This window comes from Schistocerca americana, chromosome 9 (assembly GCF_021461395.2).
Source record: "Schistocerca americana isolate TAMUIC-IGC-003095 chromosome 9, iqSchAmer2.1, whole genome shotgun sequence".
In the NCBI taxonomy this organism is placed as follows: domain Eukaryota; kingdom Metazoa; phylum Arthropoda; class Insecta; order Orthoptera; family Acrididae; genus Schistocerca; species Schistocerca americana.
This window is the reverse complement of record NC_060127.1, coordinates 20,104,880-20,131,126: the sequence shown is the minus strand read 5'-3', so window position 1 is coordinate 20,131,126 and position 26,247 is coordinate 20,104,880. Positions and strand designations below refer to the sequence as shown.

General features: G+C 39.3%; 1 protein-coding gene across 1 annotated transcript in view; it reads right to left on the bottom strand.

The window, feature by feature from the left end:
- Window positions 1-21,728: 21,728 nt before the first annotated feature.
- LOC124551215 (probable H/ACA ribonucleoprotein complex subunit 1) overlaps window positions 21,729-26,247 on the bottom strand; it is a 47,425-nt gene continuing 42,906 nt past the window's right edge. The window contains exon 4 of the mRNA XM_047126205.1: window positions 21,729-24,770. Within this exon, the coding sequence (XP_046982161.1) occupies window positions 24,682-24,770 (89 nt within the window). The 3' untranslated portion in view covers window positions 21,729-24,681. The remainder of the gene's footprint in view (window positions 24,771-26,247) is intronic.

The following is a 26,247-nucleotide window of genomic DNA, read 5'->3' as shown; positions in this document are numbered from 1 at the left end:
CCGGACTGGAGTAGGTGGTGGTAGGAGGATGTATGGGACAGGTCTTGCATCTAGGTCTAGTACAGGGGTATGAGCCATGAGGTAAGGGATTGGGAGCAGGGGTTGTGTAAGGATGGATGAGTTTATTGTGTAGGTTTGGTGGACGGTGGGATACCATGGTAGGAGTGGTGGGAAAAATAGTGGGTCGGACATCTCTCATTTCAGGGCACAACCTGAGGTAATCGAAACCCTGGTGGAGAATGTAATTCAGTTGCTCCAGTCCAGGATGGTACTGAGTTACGAGGGGAATGCTCCACTGTGGCCGGACTGTGGGACTTTGGGAGGTGGGGGGAGACTGGAAAGATAAGGCACAGGAGATTTGTTTTTTCACAAGGATGGGAGGATAATTACGGTCAGTGAAGGCTTCAGTGAGACGCTTGGTATATTTTGAGAGGAACTGCTCATCACTGCAGATGCGACGACTACGGGTAGCTAGGCTGCACAGAAGGGACTTCTTTGTATGAAACTGGTGGCAGCTGTTGAAGTGGAGGTATTGCTGGTGGTTAGTAGGTTTGATGTGGACGGAGGTACTGATGTAGCCATCTCCGAGGTGGAGGTCAACATCTAGGAAGGTGGTTTGTTGGGTTGAATAGGACCAGGTGAAGCAAATGGGGAAGAAGTTGTTGAGGTTCTGGAGGAATGTGAATAAGGTGTCCTCACCTTCAATCCAGATAGCAAAGATGTCATCAGTGAATCTGAACCATGTGATGGGTTTAGGATTCTGGGTTTTTAGGAAGGATTCCTCTAGATGACCCATGAACAGCTTAGCATAGGATGGTGCCATGTGGGTTCCCATAGCTGTACCGTGGATTTGTTTGTAGGTAATGCCTTCAAAGGAGAAGCAATTGTGGGTGAGGATATAGTTGGTCATGGGGACTAGGAAGGAGGTTGTTGGTTTGGAATCCATAGGGCATCTGGAAAGGTAGTGTTCGATAGCAGTAAGGCCTGCTGGATTGCTGGAGTGGGATCACTGTGGCATGGTTTGTAGGTGGAAGTGTCTGCCACCTGACAGATTCCATCTGCCATGTAATCTTTGCGGTTGAAAACTACTGTGGTGGCGCCTTTGTCTGCAGGTAGGATTATAAGATCGGGATCAGTTTTTAGATGGTGGACTGTGGTTCTTTCTGTGGATGTAAGGTTAGTATGCATGTTGAGGGATTTGGGGAATGATGGTGAGGCAAGGTTCAAGGATAAGAAATCCTGGAAAGTTAACAGGGTGTTGTTTGGAGGCAGTCGGGGTAGATCACGGTTGGATGAAGGAGTGAACTGAGTTAGGCAAGGTTCAATGTTGGTCTTTGGTTGAGTCTGATTGGTCGGGTTGGTGACGGAAAAGTGTTTCCACTGTAGGGACCGGGAGAAGGTCGTTAACTAGTCCTGCATGGTTGAATTTGGGAGTGGGGCAAAAGGCGAGGCCTTTGGAAAGGACTGATATTCCTGTGGGACTAAGGCTTCCGGAGGAAAGGTTCATGACTGTGTTGCGGGTCTGTTTAGGTTTTGAGTTCTGTGTGATGGTGGGAGGGCATTTTGGAGGGTGGGGTAAGTGTAGTAGGTCTGCAAGACAAGGTATGTAAGGTATGAGGGGGCGTGGGGAAGGTTTGGAGGTTGTTGTAGAGGTAGTGGACAGTGGTACTCCGAGGCAGGAATAGGAAGTGAGCAGGGTTGAGAGCTTTTTGAGGTGGCGTTGTGCATGTTACTCAAGTTCCCATTCCAGCACTACACAGCCATCATTTCACCACCGCACCTAGTCTTTTAATTTCTTTTATTTTTATTTTTATTTCTTTCCTTTCCGCTACTTACCCCCTCCCCCCTCCGCACCTTCTCTCCTACCCTCCATCTAAACTGCAACACTTCACTGTCCACCACTCCCACCACACTAACCCTCCCCCTCCCTGCCCGAGCCTCCTCCTTACCCACACCCAGTCACCACTCCCATCATGCACTGGTGCTGCTGCTCGCAGTGTAGTTTCAGCTCTCTGAGACTGCAGTTGTGTGTGCAAGTTGCACTTGCGTAAGTGTGTGTGTGTGTGTTTGTGAATGTGTGTAAGTGTGTCTACTGCTGGGAAAGGCCTTAATGGCCAAAAGCTGTGACTGTGTGAATCTTTTTATTGTGCCTATCGCAACTCAGCATCTCCGCTATATGGTGAGTAGCAACTTTCCTTCTCTTGTATTGTTACATTCTATACTTACATTGAATAATCAAAATTACAAAAGTTTCAAAAGTTACAAAATGTTGGAAGTAATTAATGTTGCGTCTGCTTGTATAGCATACTCAAAAGTTCAAAAACTTACAAGTATACATATTTTCAGTGTTTTTGCAACATCTGTAGTATATATTTAGTGTACAAAGTGATATATGATAAGAAATATATACAGAAGAAAATGGAAAGGTGAGACCTACAACTATATCTAAGGTTAGAATTAATCAATGTTATGTATCATGAAGGAAATGAGGGCATTTTGATTCTGATGCACTGCAGGTTGGTAGGTCACAAAAGAGTTGCACCATCCAGTGCCCTACTTTCACATGCAATGATTATGACAACCAGGAATACACAAGTGATGCAGAAACATTGACACTCTTATCATTTAGATTTGTATTCTGCAATAGAGAAACAGATATACATGAAACATTGAAGGATCATAACAGAACATTTGTTGACTTAAAATGGGAAAAAACTGAAAATAAAACAGTACAGACAAAAGCTGATGGATTAGTAATAAGTAGAGACAGTGGGATGAATGATGGCAGTAATAACTAAAGATAAAAGTTCACAGTAACCAACCACAAGCAGCTGTGATTTTAAAATGCATATAGATAGGGTTACATATTTTGCCGGTGATCCATTTAAAAAAAAAAAAAAAAAAAATTAAATGTTCATTATCGACAATGAGCAAACTATGATACTAGCATCCAGCCTTTAAGCTCATGGTAGGCAGTGTTGAACCACAGGATTTCTGTAGTTATTGGGTTAAATAGACAAAAAGTTATCAGTTTTTATGTTAAATCATTTATAAAAATAATTTGTTCACTGTCTTTGAGAAGAAAAGCAGTAGAGACCTTAAGTTAGCAGCAGCTGCAAGGCTGGTGGCTACGGTAGCTGGCATAAATATAAAGCGCCACTTTATAACACTATATGAGAAGGAAAGTTGCTACTCACCATATAGCGGAGACGCTGAGTTGCAGATACGCACAACAAAAAGACTCTCACAATTAAAGCTTTTGGCCATTAAGGCCTTTGTCAACAAGACACACACACACACACACACACACACACACACACACACACACACACACACACACAAACCCGACTCACACGCACAACTGCAGTCTCAGGCAACTGACACCACAATGTGAGTAGCAGTCCTGCCCATTATCCTTCCTGGCCCTCCCACTGTGGTATTCCACCGTCCACCAAACCTACACAATATACTCACCCATCCTTACACAACCCCTGCTCCCAATCCCTTAACTCATGGCTCATACCCCTGTGATTGACCTAGATGCAAGACCTGTCCCATACATCCTCCCACCATCACCTACTTCAGTCCAGTCCCTAACATCACCTATCCCATCAAAGGCAAGGCTACTTGTGAAACCAGTCATGTGGTCTACAAGCTAAGCTGCAGCCACTGTGCTGCATTCTATGTAGCTATTACAACCACAAGCTCCATTAATTAAAACTTCCGGGCTGAATTGCCGTGGTCCATATATAAAACTTCTTCTCCTTCCTGACATTTCGTTGCCGACTGCGGGCAACATCTTCTGAGGTGAGTTGGTGACTGGCGGCTAGACGCTGGTGGTCCCACTTATATAGAGCGCTTAGATGGCGCCACCGCTTGTCACGTGCTTTCGACTTTAAAATTATCTCTGGCTAGTGCCATCTCTCTTGATTACAGGTAATCAATTGTCACTTCGTTGGTACAAAGTCGAACACCACATCTTGTCTAGTTTTAATCCTTCTCCTTTTTTTCTATTAAAATTATTTTCATGCTTGTAGATCTTTATAGCTATACGGTCCGTATCGATACGTGGATGACACCTTTGTGATATGGAATCATGCTGAAGAGGAACTGAGTGAGTTTTTGGTGCACATAAACAGTTTCAATCCAAGGATACAATTCACCATGGAGCAAGAGAGTAATGGACAACTAAATTTTTTGGATGTATTGGTTATTAAATGGGCAGATGGGACTTTAGGGCACAAGGTATATAGGAAAGACACACACACCGATCGTTACCTACATAAGAATTCGAATCATCATCCTAGGCAGAAGAGAGGAGTCATAAAAATTTTAGTGGACAGAGCTAATAACATCTGTGAACCAATTTACTTGCAAGATGAATTAAGCCCTTTGCGAACAGCTCTCAAGAGAAATGGGTACACTGACAAGGAAATAGATCAAGCACTCCAACCTAGAAGAAAAGTGTCTGAAAATACACAACAACAACCGTCGGCTGGAAAAGTTTTTCTTCCATTTATTCATAACATCACAGACTGTATTGGTAAAGTTTTGGCCAAGTTTCAAGTGGAGACAATCTTTCGACCTACCAAGAAAATTAGTGAAAGTTTAAGATCGGTGAAAGACGCACGACACCCTTTAGCTACCCCAAGTGTGTACAAAATTCCATGTAGCTGTGGCATGGTTTATATTGGAACAACTAAAAGGAGTGTTAATACTCACCTAACAGAACACAAAAGGAACTGTAGATTGGGACAGATTGAGAAATCAGCTGTAGCGGAACACGTTTTCAAAGACGGTGATCACGAAATAAAATTTAGTGAGACAAACGTGACAGCTAGGACCTCACATTATTATACTTGCATGTATAGAGAAGCTATAGAGATCTACAAGCATGGAAATAATTTTAATAGAAAAGAAGAAGGATTAAAACTAGACAAGATATGGCGTTCGACTTTGTACCAACGAAGTGACAATCGATTACCTGTAATCAAGAGGGATGGCACTAGCCAGAGATAGTTTTAAAGTCGAAAGCACGTGACGAGTGGTGGCGCCATCTAAATGCTCTATATAAGTGGGACCACCAGCACCTAGCGGCCCGTCGCCGACTCACCTCAGAAGATGTTGCCCGCAGCCGGCAATGAAACGTCAGGAAGGAGAAGAAGTTTTATATATGGACCACGGCAATTCAGCCCGGAAGTTTTAATTAATGAAGATGCCGGCTGTGAAAGCTTACATGCTATAACCAACAAGCTGTCTGTCCACATGAATGGCCACCGGCAAACTGTGGCCAAGGAACAAGTGGACCACCCTGTTGCTAAACTCGCCGGCAAACATGATACCCTTCCTTTTAATGACTGCTTCACAGCCTGTGCCATATGGATACTTCCCACCAACACCAGCTTTCCTGAATTGCGCAGGTGGGAAATTTTCCCTGGAATACATCCTACATTCCTTTAACCCTCCTGGCCTCAAACTTCATTAGTCATTTTCCTCAGCCATCCAGCCCCTTCCCTGTTCCCATTTCAGCACTACACAGCCATCATTCCACCACCACACCCAGCCTTTTTATTTATCTTGTTTTCCGCTACTTCCCCCCACCCACCCAATTCTCACCTGCCAGCTGTCTAGCCTGCAGCACTTCACTGTCTGCCATCCCCACCATAATAGCCCTCCCCCTCCCCACCACAGCCTCCTCCTTACCCCCGCCCAGTTGCCACTCCCATCATGCACTGGTGCTGCTGCTCTCAGTGCAGTTTCAGTTGCCTGAGACTGTGTGTGTGTGTGTGTGTGAGTGTGTGTGCATGCATGTTTGTGTGTCTATGGTTGACAAAGACCTTAATAGCCAAAAGCTTTAATTGTGAGAGTGTTTTTGTTGTGCATATCTGTGACTCAGCATCTCCGCTATATGGTGAGTAGCAACTTTCCTTCTCATATATTGTTACATTCCATCCTGGATTTTTCATTGTTTGAATCGCTTTAAAACACTGTTACATCTGGCCACAAATTTAGTATACATCAGGTAAGAAATGGCAAGGTTACTTAAAGATGGAGAATTTAACAAGGTGTAAATCAAGAAAACTGAATCTATAGTAACCAACACAAATGTGAGTGAGCTGTGCACTGTATCGCCATCTATGGGAGTAATATCTATACTTGAGGGAAAAGCAGGAGCATTCACAGATGTTCAGTGAAAATATTGGAAAAGCAATTTTTATTAAAATCTGCTGGCTCATTTGGCATATTTATAGAATCTTTTCTCTTATTATCATAGATTTTTGAGTTTTACAAAAATTTTAGGTATAGGGCATTTGGGAGCATTGTGCAAAATTTTAATACTGCCATTGACTGTGCCTAAAAGTATGGTTGTGTTGTACCATTTGATTCTTTATGTAACCATCATTACTTTTATATATGTATGCTCACAGAATCTTTTCTTAATTGCTCCCCCAGTTTGTTCCAAGTAATAACCTTTCAGTTCCAACATTCCACCTTATACAAGGTGATTATAATTCAAGTTCCATTATCAAAATACTATCTTCTGCTGCTGGCAAAGCTCTTTTTAAAGAATGGTGAATGTGTACCAATAGCACTGCAGAAGATCCAGATACTTAAGGGTATGAAACAGAGTGATGGTCTGGTACCTGCCAAGGATCTGGAGAAAATGATTGTGAAATTCAAAAAGACGGGTTCTTTATCTACATCTACATCTACATATATACTCTGCTAGCCACCAGGCAGTGTGTGGTGGAGGGCAAAATTCACAGCAAAGTCATTTCCCCCCCCCCCCCCCCCCCCCCCTCTGTTCCACTCGCAGATCGTTTGAGGGAAAAACAACTGAACGCCTCAGTACGAACTCTAATTTCCCTCATCTTTGCATGGTGATCATTGCGTGATTTGAAAGTTGGTGGTAATAATATGTGCTCTACATCCTCAGTGAAGATCGCATTTTGGAATTTAGTGAGTAGCCCCTTCAGTTTAGCACACCGTCTATCTGCAAGTGTGTCCCATTTCAAACTTTCTATGAGATTTGTAATGCTCTCATGATGGCTAAATGTACCAGCCACGAATCTTGCCACTCTTCTTTGGACCTTCTCAATCTCTTGATCAGACCCAACTGGCAAGGGTCCCATACAGACGAACAATACTCTAAGACTGGATGAACTAACTTATTGTAAGCTTTTTCCTTTTTTTGAAGGACTGCATCACTTCAGGATTCTACCAATAAACCGCACTCTATAGTTTGTCTTACCTGTTACTTGTGTAATCTGATCATTCCATTTGAGATCATTTTGAATAGTCGCACCCAGATATTTGACAGATGTTACCGCTTCCAAAGGTGGCGCTCACATAAGGGTTGGGTTAGGGTTGTTTGGGGGAAGAGACCAAGCAGCGAGGTCATCGGTCTCATCGGAGTAGGGAAGGATGGGGAAGGAAGTCGGCCATGCCCTTTCAAAGGAACCATCCCAGCATTTGCCTAGAGCGATTTAGGGAAATCACGGAAAACCTAAATCAGGATGGCTGGACGCGGGATTGAACCGTCGTCCTCCCGAATACCGCTTCCAAAGGCTGAGCATTTATTTTGTACTCATAAATTAATGGGGATTTTCGACTTGTTGTACACAGTAGGTTACACTTACTAATATTGAGAGATAACTGCCAGTCATTACACCACACATTTATTTTCTGCAAATCCTCATGGATTTGTTCACAACTTTCATATGATACTACTTTCCTGTAGACTACAGCATCATTGGCAAACAGTCCAATGCTGCTGTCAATACCATCAACCAGATCGTTTATGTAAATTGTAAAAATCAGTGACCCTTTTATGCTGCCCTAGGACACACCTGAAGCTACGCTCATTTCTGTTGAAGTCACCCTGTTCAGGACAACATACTGCTCCCTGTCTTTGGAAGTGCAATATGTCAAAGGGAGGAAAACTATTCAGCTGGTGTCAGTAGAAGGTGTGGACATGCAGTGCAAAGAAAACTGCCCAAACTTTGTACATGCCTGTGAGCATAGCACATAACAGTCTATGAAACATCCTGTGTTGCTATCCATACCAAACTACCATGTTCAGGAGTTACTTCATGCTGACCTGCCAGTAAGACAAATCTTTGCTCTAGAGTTCCTTGCTTGTGTGGAAGTAGGCAGTCAGTGGCCTTGAACATTCTGGGGATGGACAAAGCCCCATTTCCATCTCAAAGGGCATGTCAGTAAACAAAATTTCAGAATATGGGCAATCCCCTTGCACATCAACTACTTCATTCTGACTGCATCGTTTATCGTGAGCCCATATTTTTCTGACGAGATGGGTCCTGTAGGCTCTGTTACTTGTACCATCACTTGTAAAGAGTGTGAGAGTCTTTTGTGCACAAACATCATTCCAACTTTCCAGAATGAGATTTTCACTCTGCAGCGGAGTGTGCGCTGATATGAAACTTCCTGGCAGATTAAAACTGTGTGCCCGACCGAGACTCGAACTCGGGACCTTTGCCTTTCGTGGGCAAGTGCTCTACCAACTGAGCTACCGAAGCAGGACTAGTCCTGCAAGGTTCGCAGGAGAGCTTCTGTAAAGTTTGGAAGGTAGGAGACGAGGTACTGGCAGAAGTAAAGCTGTGAGTACCGGGCGTGAGTCGTGCTTCAGTAGCTCAGTTGGTAGAGCACTTGCCCGCGAAAGGCAAAGGTCCCGAGTTCGAGTCTCGGTCGGGCACGCAGTTTTAATCTGCCAGGAAGTTTCATATCAGCGCACACTCCGCTGCAGAGTGAAAATCTCATTCTGGAAACCTCCCCCAGGCTGTGGCTAAGCCATGTCTCCGCAGTATCCTTTCTTTCAGGAGTGCTAGTCCTGCAAGGTTCGCGGGAGAGCTTCTGTAAAGTTTGGAAGGTAGGAGATGAGGAACTGGCAGAAGTAAAGCTGTGAGTACCGGGCGTGAGTCGTTCTTCGGTAGCTCAGTTGGTAGAGCACTTGCCCGCGAAAGGCAAAGGTCCCGAGTTCGAGTCTCGGTCGAGCACACAGTTTTAATCTGCCAGGAAGTTTCATCATTCCAACTCTTCAACAGTGTGGATGTGTAAGTAAGATCATTTTCATGCAGGATGGTGCTCCTCCGCAAGTTGCACAGCCAGTGAAGCAGCTGCAGAGGCCTTTTGGAAATGCTAGAATTATCAGCTATCATTTTTGTACAGCCTGGGCATCCAGGACACCTGATCTGAATCCATGTGAGTTCTGGCTGTGGGTTGATCTGAAAGATACTGTGTCCAGTGCTCTGATTACAAATGTAGCTGAACTGAAGGCACATGTTACGCAACTCATTCTGAATGTGACCCCTGAGACACTCTAATTTGTTGTTGAACATGCTGTTTCTTGATTTCAACTTGTGGTAGAAAACTATGGACAGCATATCGAACATGTCTTGTGCCAGTCTCACTATGATTAAAAATTGATTTCATTGTTGGTTTTTATGCAGTTTTTGGCCTCAGGACAATTGAAAATTGATGTCATTGTTGCTTTTTACATCATTTTAGGCCTCAGGGCAATTAAAACCTGGTTTTTTTTTTTCATCCAATGTGTAACAAACTTGCCGTGGTGGACAGCTTATCTAACTAACACTGCCAAACTTGTGCAGTCATGAGCATTGCACAGTATGGTTCCTTTATTGTATAACTCACACCAAAGCCATCATATTTTGATTCATCTGTCATTTGTAGGAAAACCAATTTACATTATGACACTTATAGCGCCATCTAGTGGTAAAATTTTCATTGAATTTTTTGTTTTCATAGCAGTTCCCCATCTTTCATAATATTCCATTCAAATTTGACTTCACTGCAACTGGAACTTTAATTATAATCACCTGGTATATAGCTGTGTCAGTTCATCTATCTAGTGTGCTTTTGAGATGTGCAATCTATGTCCAAGTGTACCACAAGTCCATAAACCTACTCCTATCTCCAATATTTTAAATTGGTTCACCACTCCATTAATAAAGGGACCATTGTATGTTAAAGTGGCCACTACATGCTGTTTATTTTTAGAATGCTGAGCTACTATATTTTTTAGTACATTATACAATAACTTAATTTCAGTGGCCTTATACCCACTGGACTTAGCAGTCTGTTCGAGAGTGCTCAGTTCATTTTCTATGTCTTGTAGTTTTAAAAGCAATTTTATTAACCTGTGTAACATAGATCGAAAATAGTTCAATTTTCCACCTTTGTGTACCTTTGCCATCTCTTATCTGCTCCCTCCATACTAAAATTATGGCCATATGTTAAAGTACTTTAATGTGACACTTCATATTCATACCAGCTATCTGATCCTCCAACTTTAAAGCTGCTGCTAAACTAATGTCTCTGTTGCTTTTTTTCTCAAACACTGTGAACAAATTATTTTTATAAATGATTTAGAATAAAAACGATAAATTTTGTCTATAACACCATAACTAAATAAATCCTGTGATTGATTGTTGTCTACCTTGAAGACTCGGTGCTATATAATATTTGTTGTAGGTAATGTACATTTGATTTTTTTTTAAAAAAAAGGTAATAAGCAAAATATGTAACCCTGTGCTTATGCATTTTAAAAACTCAACAGCTTGCAGTTGATTACTGGTACTTCTATCTTTAATAGTTACTGCCACCAATCATCCCAGTATCCCGACTTATTACTAGTCAATTGGCTTTTATCTTTAATGTATTTTCAATTTTTTTTTCTTTTTTATGTCAGTTGAGGTTCTTTAATGCTCCTTAAACATTTCATACACAATTTTTAACCTTACTTCTTGTTCTAAGGTTCGTGGACTTTGCTTTATTATTTTATGTGAAATATAATCAAATGTATGCAGACAGCCCTGTTTTTTTGTTGTGTAATTTAAATATCATTGAGAGATGTGTTTATGCTTTCGGTCTTCATATTGATTGTATATTCATGGTTGTTATAAACACAGCATGTGAAAGTTGGGCCCTGGATGGTATGACTGTTTTGTATCAGAATCAAAATATCCTTATTTCCTTCTTGTTGCACAACATTGTCTAATTCTGATCTTAGGTATACCTTTCCTTTACATTCTGTGTATTTTTTTAGTTTTTAATTTTTTTTTTGGTTACATATGATTTTGTACACTAAATCTGTAGTGCACATGTTGCAAAAATATTGTACGTGGAGGTGAAAAAAGTCATAGACTATCTCCTATAATCATGTTGGACCTCCTTTTGGCTGGTGCAGTGCAGCAGCTTGATGTGGTGTGGAATAAACATGTCATTGGAAGTCCCCTGCAGAAATATTGAGCCACACTGCCTCTGCAGCAGTCCATAATTGCAAAAGTGTTGCAGGTGCAGGATTTTGTGCACAAACTGACCTTTCAATTCTGTCCTATAAATGTTAAATGGGTGGCCCAACCATTTGCTCAAACTGTCCAGATAATTTTTTACACCAGTCATGAACAATTGTGGCATGGCGACATGGCACATTGTCATCTATAAAAATTTCCATCATTGTTTGGGAACATGAATTCCATGAAAATCTGGAAATGGTCTCTAAGTCGCCAAACATAACCATTTTCAGTCTATAAACCATGTAAATATAGCCTACACCATTATCGAGCCACCACCAGCTTGCACAATGCCCTGTTGACAACTTGGGAGCGTGGGTTCTTGGCGTTTGCGCCACGCTCGAATCCTACCATTCGCTCTCAACAACTGAAATTGAGACTCATCTTCTGACTGTGCCATGGTTTTCCAGTCATCTAGAATCCAACTGATATGGTCACAAGCCAAAAAGAGGCACTGCAGGTGATGTCATACTGTTAGTGAAAGCACTTGCATCAGTTGTCTGCTGCTGTAGCCCATTAATGCCAAATTTCACTGCACTATCCTAACAGATACGTTTGTCAGACATCCCAAATTGATTTATGTGGTAATTTCACACAGTGTTGCTTGTCTGTCTGCACTGACAACTCTACGCAAATGCTTCTGCTCTCAGTCATTTAGTGAAGGCCGTCAGCCACTGCATTGTCTGAGGTGAGAGTTAATTTAATTTTGGCACACTCTCGATGCTGTGGATTTCAGAATATTGAAATCCCTAACAGGCTCTGAAATGGAATGTTGCACATGTCTAGCTCCAACTGCTGTCGCATATCTTAAACATTTTCATGTGAATCTGAGTACAAATTACAGCTCTGCCAATGCACTGCCCTTTTAAACCTTATGTATGTGATATTACTACCATCTGTACATGTATGTATTACTATCCCATAATTTTTGTCACCTTCGTGTAAATATTTATGCATGTAAGTTTCTGAACTTCTGTAATTTTGAGTATTCAATACAAGTACACAATCTTATGAATAGCTTAAGGCTCACTTTTTAGTTCTCTGTATATTTGTACCATGTATGTATCATATTGCACACTAGATTTGTTTCAAAGTATTGTAAATATATATGCTTGTAACTTTTTGAACCTTTGTTATTCTGAGTATTTAGTATAAGTACAGGCATCATTGTTTGTCAGCACAAGCTGTTATGAAATACGCTCAAGAAAATTATATAGAAAACATCAATCTCAAGCACTGTCTTTTGTACTTCAAACTGAAAACTGAAATTAAGAACGGAATGTCCTTTGTATGTAAATGTGTGTGGATTAGCAAAAACCAAATTATTTCTTGTAACGCAAAGATATGTATTCACCATTCATTAGAACAGTGAAGCACATGAACCATCTTGTGGAACTGCTTTCCTTATACCATCAGCAGTGCATTCCAATCAGTTGGTATTTATTCTTCACAGTAGTAACATTGACATGATACTGTGTATCTGTGTTTGTTGGCTAGGCGCATTTCTGCTATGTTCACATTGTATGTCATTGCTTGTTCATGATGTATTTGTTATATTTTATTTTAAGTTAGTGCTCTGTTTCTCATGTATGGCTGTACTTAATTTTTAGATCCTTTGAAAATGAAAAATTCTGAAGTGCATAAGATTTTGTATTGTTAATAAAGAATTATTGTTGTCAAGACTAATGTGTTATTAAAATGCAACAAAATGACTGCTACATCTCATAAAGCATTTATGTAGCATATGTCTAATATCAATACCCTATGTCTAATACAATGTGAATATAGCAGAAATGCACCTAGCCAACAAACACTTATACACAGTATCATGTCACTGATACTGTGAAGAATGAATAACAACTGATTGGAATGCACTGGTCATGGTGTAAGGAAAGCATTTCCACAAGATGGGTAGATCACATAACTAATGACAAAGTATTGAATAGAATTGGGGAGAAGAGGAGTTTGTGGCACAACTTGACTAGAAGAAGGGATCGGTTGGTAGGACATGTTCTGAGGCATCAAGGCATCACCAATTTAGTATTGGAGGGCAGTGTGGAAGGTAAAAATTGTAGAGGAAGACCAAGAGATGAATATACTAAGCAGATTCAGAAGGATGTAGGTTGCAGTAGGTACTGGGAGATGAAGAAGCTTGCACAGGATAGAATAGCATGGAGAGCTGCTTCAAACCAGTCTCAGGACTGAAGACCACAACAACAACAACAACAACAACAACATGTTGTCTAATATAAGGTACTTACCTTTAATGCTAAATGTTAATATACTCTAGAAAAATGGTTTGTCACAGCTGTTGTAGTGTGTATTTTGACTTGCTCCATACCCTTTAGGGCTTTCATTCATGACGGGATCTGTAGTATTTGGATGATAGAGGGTGTAGGATCATAGAGCAAGGTTTTTACAAATCAGGATCATGTTGTGATAGTGGGTGGCACAAGAAGCAGTATTGATAGGGGTCATGGCTAAAATACTGAGTGTGACCTTGTAAAAAAAGCATCTGCAATGAATCCTACAAATGTTAGCTCGATTCCTGCTTCCTTCATGCGCTATGATCAGTCCCCCCTCCCAATTGAACAGCTCTGTGAGGAGTGACTTATGGAGTTAAAGATCACTTGCTTTGGGCAGCTACTTTGTCTGGCATGGGTTTTGATCCTGTTGACACTATTGGTCAAAAGCTAATTTGTGACAGTCTTTTTTTTGTGCCTATCTGCGACTCAGCATCTCTGCTATATGATGAGTCTCAACTTTCCATTTCATAATAAAGTAGATGAGATTCTTGTTTGTTTAGAAGACTTATATAAAGTGATGGTAGGATAAGTGTACTATGCACATCTGAACATTATATAATCATGGATATGGAAGTGATAAATGTGGGGGGATATAAGCTTTTAGCAAATTTTAGGGAAAGCTTGCAATAGTAAGACCGGAATGAGGTGTGCAGGGAACCTGATGCCAATTTAAAATTTAACCTATTTTGTGATATCTTTGTGAATTTTAGAAAACAGTTTCCCTAAGAAAACAGAGAAACATAATTGCAAGAAACCACCTAAAAGGCCATGGCTTACTGTTTGCTGCTGTGTTCTTCAGTATGAAGACTCGTTTGATACAGCTCACCATGCTACTCTATCCTGAGAAGGCCTTTTCATCTCGAAGTAACTACTGCAACCTACATCCTCTTGAATCTGCTTACTATATTCATCTGTTCGCCTCCCTCTATGATTTTCCCCTTGGACTTCCCATCAGTATTAAACTGGAGCTCCCTTGAGGTCTCAGAATGTGTCCTACCACTAATCCCTTCTTCTAGTCAGGTTGTGCCATGAATTTCTACCTCCTCATTAGTTACATGATCTACTCATCTAATCTTCAGCATTTTTCTGTAGTACCACATTTCAAAAGCTATTATTCTCTTCTTGTCTAAACTATTTATCCTCCATGTTTCACTTCCATACATTGCTACACTCCATGCAAATACTTTCAGAAAAGATTTCCTGACACTTAAATCTATACTCAATGTTAACAAATTTCTCTTCTTCAGAAATGCTTTCCTTGCCATAGCCAGTCTACATTTTATATCCTCCCTACTTTGACCATCATCAGTTATTTTGCTCCCCAAATAGCAAAAATCATCAACTACTTTAAGTGTCTCATTTCCTAATCCAGTTCCCTCAGCCTCACCTGGTTCAATTAGCCTACACCCCATTATCCTCGTTTTGCTTTTGTTGATGTTCATCCTATATTCTTCTTTCAAGCCACTGTTCATGCTGTTCAACTGCTCTTCCAGGTCCTTTGCTGTCTTGGACAGAATTGCAATGTCATCGGCAAACCTCAAAGTTTTTATTTCTTCTCCCTGGATTTTAATTCCTACTCCAAATTTTTTCTTTTGTTTCCCTTTCTGCTTGCTTAATGTACAGACTGAATAATGTTGGGAATAGGCTACAACTCGGTCTCACCCCCTTCTCAACCACTGCTTCCCCTCGTGCCCCTCGACTCTTACAACTGTCATCTGGTTTCTGTACAAGTTGTAAATAGCCTTTTGCTCCCTGTATTTTATCCTTGCCACCTTCAGAATTTGAAAGAGAGTATTCCATTCAATATTGTCAAATGCTTTCTCTAAGTCTATGAATGTTATAAACTTAGGTTTGCCTTTCCTTAACCTATCTTCTATGAGAAGTCATAGTGTCAGTTTTGTCTCATGTGTTCCTTCATTTCTCCAGAGTCCAAACTGATTTTCCCCAATATTGGCTTCTTCCAGTTTTTTCATTCTTCTGTAAAGTATTCATGTTAGTATTTTGCATCTGTCACTTACTAAACTGATAGTTCAGTAATTTGCACACCTGTCAGCACCTGCTTTCTTAGGAATTGGAATTATTATATGCTTCTTGAAGACCGAGGATATTTCACCTGTCTCATACATCTTGCAGACCAGATGGAAGAGTTTTTTAAGGGCTGGCTCTCCCAAGGCCATCAGTAGTTCTAAAGGAGTATTGTATACTCCTGGAGCCTCGTTTCACTTAGGTCTTCCAGCATTCTGTCAAATTCTTCGCACTGTATAATATCTCCCATCTCATCTTCATCTCTGTCCTCTTCCATTTTCACAATATTGCCCTCAAGTACATCTCCCTTGTATGGACCCTTTCTGTTTTCCCTACTTTTCTTAGGACTGGTTTTCCATCTGAACTCTTGATATCCACACAGGTGGTTCTCCTTTCTCCAAAGGTCTCTTTAATTTCCCTGTAGGCAGCATCTATCTTTTGCCTAATGATATATGCTTCTAAACCCTTACATTTGTCCTCTAGCCATCCCTGCTTAGGCATTTTGCACTTCCTGTCAACCTCATTTTTTTGACATTTGTATTTCCTTTTGCTTGCTTCATTTACTGCATTTTTATATTTTCTCCTTTCATCAATTTCATTTATATCTCTTGTGTTATCCAACTGTTTCTACTAGCTCTCATCTTTTTACCTACTTGATCCTCTGTTGCCTTCACTATTTCATCTCTCAAAGCTATCCATTCTTTTTCTATTGTATGTGTTTTCCCTGTTCTTGTCGATCATCCCTAAGGCTTCCTATTAAACTCTCTACAACCTCTGGTTCTTTTAGTTTATTCAGGTCCCATCTCCTTAAATTCCTACCTTTTAGCAGTTTCTTCAGTTTTGAACTACAGTTCTTGACCAATAATTAGTGGTCAAGTACACATCTGCTGCTGGAAATATCTTAAAATTTAAAATCAGTTTCCAAAATCTATGTCTTACCATTATGTATTCAGTCTGAAACCTTCTAGTGTCTCCAGGTCTCTTGCATGTATATAACCTCCTTTCATTGTTCTTAAACCAATTGTTAGCCATGATCAGATTATGCTCTGCGCAACATTTTATCAGATGGCTTCCTCTTTCATTCCTTTCCCACAGTCCTTATTCACCTACTGTTTTTCCTTCTCTTCCTTTTCCTACTGTCGAATTACAGCTCCCATGAATATTAAATTTTCATCTCCCTCAACTATCTGATTAATTTCTGTCATCTCAACATATATTTCTCCAAACTCTTCATCATCTTCAGAGCTAGTTGGCATATAAACCTGAACTACAGTGGTGGGTGAGGGCTTCATGTCTAGCTTGGCTAAAATAATGTGTTCACTACACTGTTCATAATAGCTTATCCACATTCCCATTTTTTTATTCATTATTAAACATACTCCTGCATTACCCCTATTTGATTTTGCATTTATAACCCTATATTCACTTGACCAGAAGTCCTGTTCCTCCTGCCAACAACTTCACTAAATGTCACTATATCTAACTCTAACCTAGCCATTTCCCTTTCCAAATTTTCTAACCTACATGTCTGATTAAGGGATCTGACATTCCATGCTACAATCCGTAGGATGCCAGTTCTGTTTCCCCTGATAAAGACATCCTCCTGAGTAGTTCCCACCCAGAGATACTAATGTAGGACTATTTTACCTCCAGAATATTTTACCCAAGAGGATGCCCTCATCATTTAACCAAACAGTAGAGCTGCATGCCCTCAGGAAAAATTATGGCTGTAGTTTCACCTCGCTTTTTACCTGTTTGCAGTAACAGCACATCAAGGCCATTTTGGTTGATGTTACAAGACCAGAGCTATTGGTCATCCAGACTGTCTGTTGCCCCTACTACTACTACTACTGAAAAATGCTGCTACCCCTTTCCAGCAACCACACATTTGTCTGGCCTCTCAACAGATACCTTTCTATTGTGGATGACAAAAGTCTATGGTTCAGGGGGGGGGGGGGGGCAGAGGGGGTTGCAAGGGGGGGAGGGGCGCCTTACTAAAAGCATAAAAATATCTTGTAAACAGAAAAGGTAAATGTGTCTTACAGCTAGAGGGAGTAATGGTCCAGAAATAAACATTATAAAAACTACTGCACTATATTAGAGAAGTCATTAAAAAGCCCAGATGTATATGGATTATGTCTGAGATTATCACCTCTGATAATAAAATTAAAATAATTTGGAATATTGTCAAAAGGGAAATAGGACAACCGAGACCACAGGAAGACTGTACTTCTACCTATGTTTTAAGTGTTGTAAAGAAAATAGGATCCAGCTGTTCACTAAAAAAATGCAGTACTTTAAATGGAAGGGGCAATATCTAAGCAATTCAACAAAACTGAAATTCAGCCGACCTCTCATACTGAATTCAGGAAAATAATAAATTCATTCCACAGTAAAAGCTTGTGTGGAATTGGTGGCATTTCTAACAGAATACTAAAAGTTGTTCCCAACAGATAAATAGGATTCTCAGCCATATATGTAGCAGCTCACTGAAATGGAGCATTTTATCAGATATACTGAACTATGTTATTGTTAAATCATTATATAAAAAGGGTTATAGGTCTGCTAGCAACTACTGCCTAGTCTCACTTCTGACATCTTTATCCAAAATTATTGAAAAAGTAATGTATTTAAGAGTACCTTCACATATTTGCAAAAATGAAGTACTAAAAAAATGTCAATATGGTTTTCAGAAATGCTTTTCAACAGAAAATGCTGTATATGCTTTAACTGATCAAATATTAAAACCTCTGAATAACTGATAATCATCCATTTGAATTTTTTGTGATCTCCGAAAGACTTTTGATTGTGTGAATCATGAAATTCTTCTAGATAAGCTTAAGTATTGTGGTACAAATGGAGCAGTGCACAAATTGTTTAATTTATATTTAACTGGAAGAATGCAGAAGGTTGAAATTAACATTACAGATAGTATGCAAATATCAACAGATTCCTCTAACTAGGGAGGTATCATGAATGGTGTCTCACAGAGCTCAGCCTTGTGTCCCATATTATTCTTAATACAGGGGCTAATTATGATTAAAGTTAAATTTTCAAAATGCTGTAGAAATAACACCACTGGCCAGAATGATGTCAAATTGCAATGGAATATTATCGGAGAAGGGGGGAAATGTATGGCAGAAGAAAAAAAATAGAGTGAAAATTGATCAATAGATGGTGCTGTATGTGTCAGAATATGTAAATGAAAACACATGTCACATGCACAATGAATTGAAGCTGGTACAAACACACCGGGTACACAGATTTCATCCCTTCACATCGGCGATGGTTACCATGACTGTTTCAGTGTAGGATCACGCTCTGCTTATAAAGCTGTATTACAAGAATGATGACTGTGCACACATCACTCTGCATGAGTTCCAGACACTGAATAGTTTGAAAAAAGGCATTGGTCTGATGACTGCCGCGGGTCTGGAGAAAATGATTCAGAAATTCGAAAAGATGGGCTCTCTAGGTGTGCAACCTGGTAGAGGGAGAAAACAAATTGATTTGACATCAGTGGAAGTGGTGGCCACAGCAGCACTGTAGGAGATGAGTAGTGGTGTGCAAGTGTGTAGTGCATGGAGAACTGCCTGAACATTGGACATACCCATGAGTAGGTGCATAAAATCCTACAAAACATCCTCCTTTGGTATCCATTCAAAATCACCCATGTGCACATGTTGCTTCCTGTTGACTTACCAGCAAGAGAGATCTTTGCTTTAGAATTTCTTGCTCACATGGAAGTGGTGAATGACTGGCCATGGAAGATTTTGTGGACAGTAGTTATTTCTACAGCATGTCCATCTGACAGGATATGCCAATACACAGAATTGTCGAATATGGGCAATGGAAAATCCACATGCAAATCAACCAGTATCCCTTCATCCTGAAAATATCACTGTGTGGTGCAGGTTTACGGCATTATTTATCATAGAGCCATATTTTTTTGAAGAGACAGATGCTTCTGGTCCTGTAACCTGTATCGTCACTGGTAAGCGCTGTGAGTGTCTTTTGAGCAATCTCATCATTCGAGCTATTCCAACAGTGTGGATGTGATCAATGCAATATGGCACACCTGTGCACATTGCAAATCCAGCTAAGCAGCTGCAGAAGTGCCACTTCGAAAATGCTAGACTTATCAGCCGCCATTTTCCTACAGCCTAGCCATCCTGATCACCTGATCTTAATCCATCTGACTTCTGGCTGTGGGGCTCTCTGATGCATGTTGTGGTCAGTGTTCTGAATGCAAACTTAGCTGCAATTGAAGGCACGCATTGCACAACACATTCTGAACATGACCCTTGAAACACTTCTATCAATTGTGAAACATGCTGTTTCTCGATTTAAACTTGTTACTGAAAGTGGTGGACAGCATATTGACCATGTTTTGCACCAGTCTCATGAAAATTAATAATCCAATTTGATTTTGATTGATGCATTTTATATGGGTTTTGGCCTCAGGACAATTAAAAACTAATTTTTCCCGTCCGATAAGATATGTCCTTGTCATGATGGATGGGTATCACACCTATACAGCTACACACACTGAGTAGTACAGTTTTTTTAACATCAAATGTACACCTTAGGCATTGTTGTATCATTTATTTGTCATTTGTAGTCAACCACTATTAAATTATGATGCTTACAGCGCCATCTATTGCTACATTTTGTAGCTTTTTTTTTCTGCCATACATTTTCCCCCCTTCTCTGATAACATTCCATTGCAATTTGACATCATTCTGACCAGTGGTGTTATTTCTACAGTGGCTTTAAAGTTTAACTTTAATTATAATCACCCCGTATATTAATGACTTGCCAATCTAAATTCATAAAGATGCAAAGCTAGTTCTTTTTGCTGATGATGCATGTATAGTAATCACATCTGACAAACAAGAATTAGCTTGGGAAATTGTAAATAATGTCTTTCACAAAATTATTAATCAATACTGCAAATGTACTCTCACTAAATTTTGAGAAATACAGTACATACAGTTCTGTACAGAAAATTGCATAAAACTATTGATAAATATAGACTTTGAACAGAAGTCTGTTGCTAAGGCAGAATATTCAAAATTTCTGTGTGTGTGTGTGTGTGTGTGTGTGTGTGTGTGTGTGTGTGTGTGTGTGTGTGTGCATTGATGATCTGCTAAAACATTTGAGTTCAGTTACTTGTGCAACCAGGATTATTGCAAATTTTGGTGATAAATGTATCAGTAAATTAGCTTACTATAAATATGTACATTCACTGCTTTCAAATGGCATCATACTTTGGGGTAATTCATCATTAAGAGAAAAAGTGTTTATTGCACAAAAGCAAGCAATGAGAATAGTAGCTGGAACCCACCAAAGATCACCTTGGAGACATTTGTTTAAGGAATTACGGATACTCACAGTACTTTCACAATACATACATTCACTTATGAAATTTGTTATTAATAACCCATTCCAATTCAGAAATGATGACAAAGTGCATAGCTACAACACTAGAAGAAAGGATGATCTCTATTCTGGGTTAAATCTGATTTTGGTACAGAAAAGTGATTTACCAGATGGCATTAAAAGTCTGACAGATAACCAATGAGTGTTAAAAGAATTAAAAGAATATCTGAATGACAACTCTTTCTACTAGGTAGATGATTTTTTAGATATGAAGCTGTAATTGCACATAATAATAATTTAATTATATCATTTAGAGAAACCTTATGTTGACACATTACACATCATTACAGAATCTCATATTCATGATCTGCAGAACAAGTGCAAATGTAATGTAATGGCGTATGAATAACTCTCATCGAGCCTCCACAGTGTGAATCCTGCTGTATTAGTGGTAACATTTTGTTATGTACTGCATGCATTGTTGTGATTATAAATGTCTATGCAAAGTTGTAAGTGGTCTCTTGTAACTGGAATCCTGGTGAACATCTTTACCTGGAAAGCTGACTCTATTCTCTAGATAATTCAAAACTGTAAATATGGAAACTGGGGACTCATATAATAATTACAAAAAGATAAAAAGCCCATCACATTTTATTTTTAATTTTTAGAAAGTTTTCTAATACTCTATTTCATACATTCTCTGTTTTAAATGACACGGAATTTTGAAAGGCACAAATATATGATTTGAATCGTGTAATGCATGATTACTTATGAATTGCATAACAAGGCAATAGTTCAGTAGTTGTATAAAGAGTGTCTTCATTGCACTGTAATGATATAAATATGTACAGTATTCTGCTTACTTTTTTGACACTTGTGGTATTTTCTTTTTGGTTTAAAGTCAAATGAAATTACATGGCTCATATTAAAATCCCATGTCCCAGGAAACAAGAGATTACTACTTGACACACATACAAAATTCAGTCTCATTTATATTGCTTAAATGTAGGTTACATCAACATGAAATGTTCTTTAAGATAAAACGCAGTCAGTTCTCTGTTCACACTACATTTGGATGACATTTCAGTTTTTAACAATAAGTTCAACCATTTTTATCAGGAGCAAGCCACTACATGGTAGACACACATCTATGTTCTACTTTAATGTCCAGTATTCAAGTCACTCAAAAATACAGGCATTTGAATTATGAATTTCACAAACATTTCTAATATAAAAAATAGCCAGGCATTTAAAACTTTCTTCCCACATTGATTGTTCCACAAAATTTTGGGGAAACTAGCTAGATGTCCATAGCTTACTAGTATGATATTTCAATGTAGAGCCTTCTGACAATATATAGGTGCAGTGTGTAATACAAAAGTATAGACAGAATCTGAGCTTGGGGGATAGGCAGTGTGGGGCAGGAGGGTAGAGAACTCACATTAGTTTCTTGAAAGTGGGAGAGGTTGAGGGAATAATATCCAACTTATTACAAAACAAAAGTCAAAACTGTTGAAAAACTGTGATTAATTACCAAACGTATTAATGCCACCACTTTCTCCTTTTCATTCTTTATGTTGTCAGTTGACATCATCATGTTTCATTAACTACAGCATGGAAACGAGAAATGTCTGTTTTGAAGCACTGGTAGAGGACGACATTAGCTTACCTGTACTGTCTGCAATTTGAATTCCTTTTGTCTCTTTCAGTTTGAAAATGCATTAGTTGAATGTTCCCCGTGCTGTGCAACATAACATTTTTTTTAAAGTCCATGACAGAGTGACATCAAATGACAGCACAATAATATTCAAAACTATAAGTTAAATATTGATCTGTTTTCAGTAAGGATGGTTAGGTAAATGATTTGATTGAGGAAAATATGCATATTATTTTTGTGTCAGGCAACTTCATATGCTTGGGATGATTTTACGTATTCTCAGTTGTAATAGGTTTCGACAGTGGCTGCTAGGATGAGAGAAAACATTGTGAACTGAAGGTATAATGCTACTCAAAGCTTTTAGAAACCAGAGCTATCTGGCATTTTTAGTTGTAAGGAGAACAGTGGCAAAAGAGTTTTGAGATTTCATGACAAATAATTTGGATACAATTGATACTAGTCGGTGTTCACTACATGTTCTGCTCTTCTTCAAACTGATACTCAGTTGATATATCTGTCTGTCTGGCTTGCTAGGATGAGAGTTTGGTTTTTTTAAGTTCTTTTTTTCTGCCCTCTTTCTTCTTGGAGGGGAGGAATCAGTTGGCCTCCACTGCCCCCTCCCATCCTCTGGGTATGTTCTTACAGATGTATAATGAGGTCTGACACTTTTCTAAAAAATTTTGAACAGTCGTTATACAGTTATTTGTTTATAGAAATGGACATTTGATGTAAAGAGATCACAAAGTAAGTACAACTGGTACCTTGTTTAAATTATAATGTTAACAATGATGCTGTGAATAACTTTGTGTCAGACGTTCTGTATGCACTTCTTGTTTGTGGAGTATGCTACATTATATGAAAATTCAGCGCCGTCTCTGTGACATAAAATTTTCTATGACATCAAATTAATTTAGGCGATGCTAAGAGAATTATATTACGAAATGAGACACTAAAAGTGGTAGATGGGATTTGCTATTGTAGAGATGTTATAAGAAGCAAACTGACAAAGAGGAGTTTATTAAGATCTAATATCAATTTTAGAATTAGAAAGTGTTTTATGAAGCTATTTGTCTGGAGTGTAGCCTTGTATGGTAGTGAAATGTGGATGGTAAGCACTTCAGACATGAAATGTGAAATGTGGTGCTACAGAAGAATGCTGAAGATTAGGTGGGTAGGTTGAATTGCAGATGGGAGATATTGAATAGAATTGGGGAAAAGTGAAATTTATGTCACAAGTTGACTAAAAGAAGGGCTCAGTTGATATGACACATCCCGAAGTGTCAAGAAACCATTTGCTAATGGAGGGGAGTGTAAAGGACAAAATTGTAGAGGGGAAACTAATGGATGAACACAGTAAGTACTTCAAAGGGATGTTGGTTGTAGTGGTTATTCAGAGATGAAGAGGCATGCACAGGATAGAGTAGCATGGAGAGCTGCATTAAACCAGTCTTTGGACTGAAGACTAAAACAATTAATACAACTCTGTGGCTTTGATGTAACATAGTGCATCATACATTGGGTACAGAGCATGAAAGGAGAATACAAACTAATTTCCAAATTATAGTTGCTCATTTCTTACTAACAAATGGAAACATCCATTAAGAGCCTGAGATATTATCCAAATATGATATGTCAAAAGAAACTGAGTGTGAATTATCAAAGTGTGCCCAAGTGACAGAATTTTTAGCCCTCTTACTGTTTTATTTTCTGAATTTCACTTACATCTTTCACTGAAGATTGTAATTATATTTCATAGCAGCTAAGTCATTTGAAATGTTCAAAATTTTACTACAAATGAGTCAGTCACTAGTGGATACCATATTTGTGATGTGTTGACATGTCTCAAGTGAACAAAGAAACAATGGAATGTGTCAGATACAGTGAGAGAAGTCAAGTGTTTGTCCTTGACAGCTTAGGAATGTTGATTATATGGTATTTTTCAGTCTTTGGATTTGCTAACATTCTGCGTCAGGCACTGTCACCAAATGTGGTGCCCTCCTCCGACATCTCCACCTACCGGAACGTAGGAGCCAAAGCCAAATCCAAACTCGCTGCCTCCAAAACCACCTGAAACATAATGGGATCATGACTGCCATGATAACAGCTGTATTTCTGAAGTGAAATATTTTGTTGAAGTTGATAACAACTAAAGTTTCAAAGTAATAGAATTCTGAGAATTAAGTCAACAATGCAACAAGTGATGTTGAAGACAAGCTCTCTTTCTTTCATACTCTATCATGAAAAGCGTGTTGTTTGTGACTCTGGTTAATGACTTCAGCAACCAGAAGCCAGAGTCAGTTTCCCAATGTGATACACACAGCGCATTTATGCAGCACGCGATATGGTCCCACACTGTCATGCACTCTGCAATTACACTGCCTATTTTTTCAAGGGATACTTAAGGTCTCATAGTATTAAGTTAAAATAATAATATTGTACTGTTTATGATTATGGCCACATAATTGTGGAATTTTTTAAAACACTGAAGATAACTGAGCAGTTGCAGAAATTGTGTCTTTTCAAACTTTTCAAGAACACTTTTATCACAATTCTACTTGATTAAACTGTGTTTCACATCCTGAAAACTAGCACAAGATTTTTACTTACATGACTTGTACCACTCTGTTCTGCTACATTTTTTTGCATAAGTGTGCCACAGTATTGTTGATAGTGATTGTTTTTGAAACATTGTTAACAAAACTGTTAACAAAGTTTGTCTATCAATTGTTTATTGACATACCCTCACACCAAAGGTGTGCACAAGTGTGAGGGTAAGGTATAAGAAGTGGAGGGTGATATGAGAAAAACTAAATTGTGCTACATTGGAATAATTTCTTTTTGCCTCTAATGGCCTCTGCCCCTGCTCACGCACTCTCTCTCTCTCTCTCTCTCTCTCTCTCTCTCTCTACATCTACATCTACATCCATACTCCGCAAGCTACCCGACGGTGTGTGGCGGAGGGTACCTTGAGTACCTCTACCAGTTCTCCCTTCTATTCCAGTCTCGTATTGTTCATGGAAAGAAGGATTGTTGGTATGCTTCTGTGTGGGCTCTAATCTCTCTGATTTTATCCTCATGGTCTCTTCGTGAGATATACGTAGGAGGGAGCAATATACTGCTTGACTCTTCAGTGAAGGTATGTTCTCGAAACTTTAACAAAAGCCCGTACCAAGCTACTGAGCATCTCTCCTGCAGAGTCTTCCACTGGAGTTTATCTATCATCTCCGTAACGCTTTCGCGATTACTAAATGATCCTGTAACGAAGCGCGCTGCTCTCCGTTGGATCTTCTCTGTCTCTTCTATCAACCCTATCTGGTACGGATCCCACACTGCTGAGCAGTATTCAAGCAGTGGGTGAACAAACGTACTGTAACCTACTTCCTTTGTTTTCTGATTGCATTTCCTTAGGGTTCTTCCAATGAATCTCAGTCTGGCATCTGCTTTACCAATGATAAACATTATATGACCATTCCCTTTTAAATCACTCCTAAAGCTTACTCCCAGATAATTTATGGAATGAACTGCTTCCAGTTTCTGGCCTGCT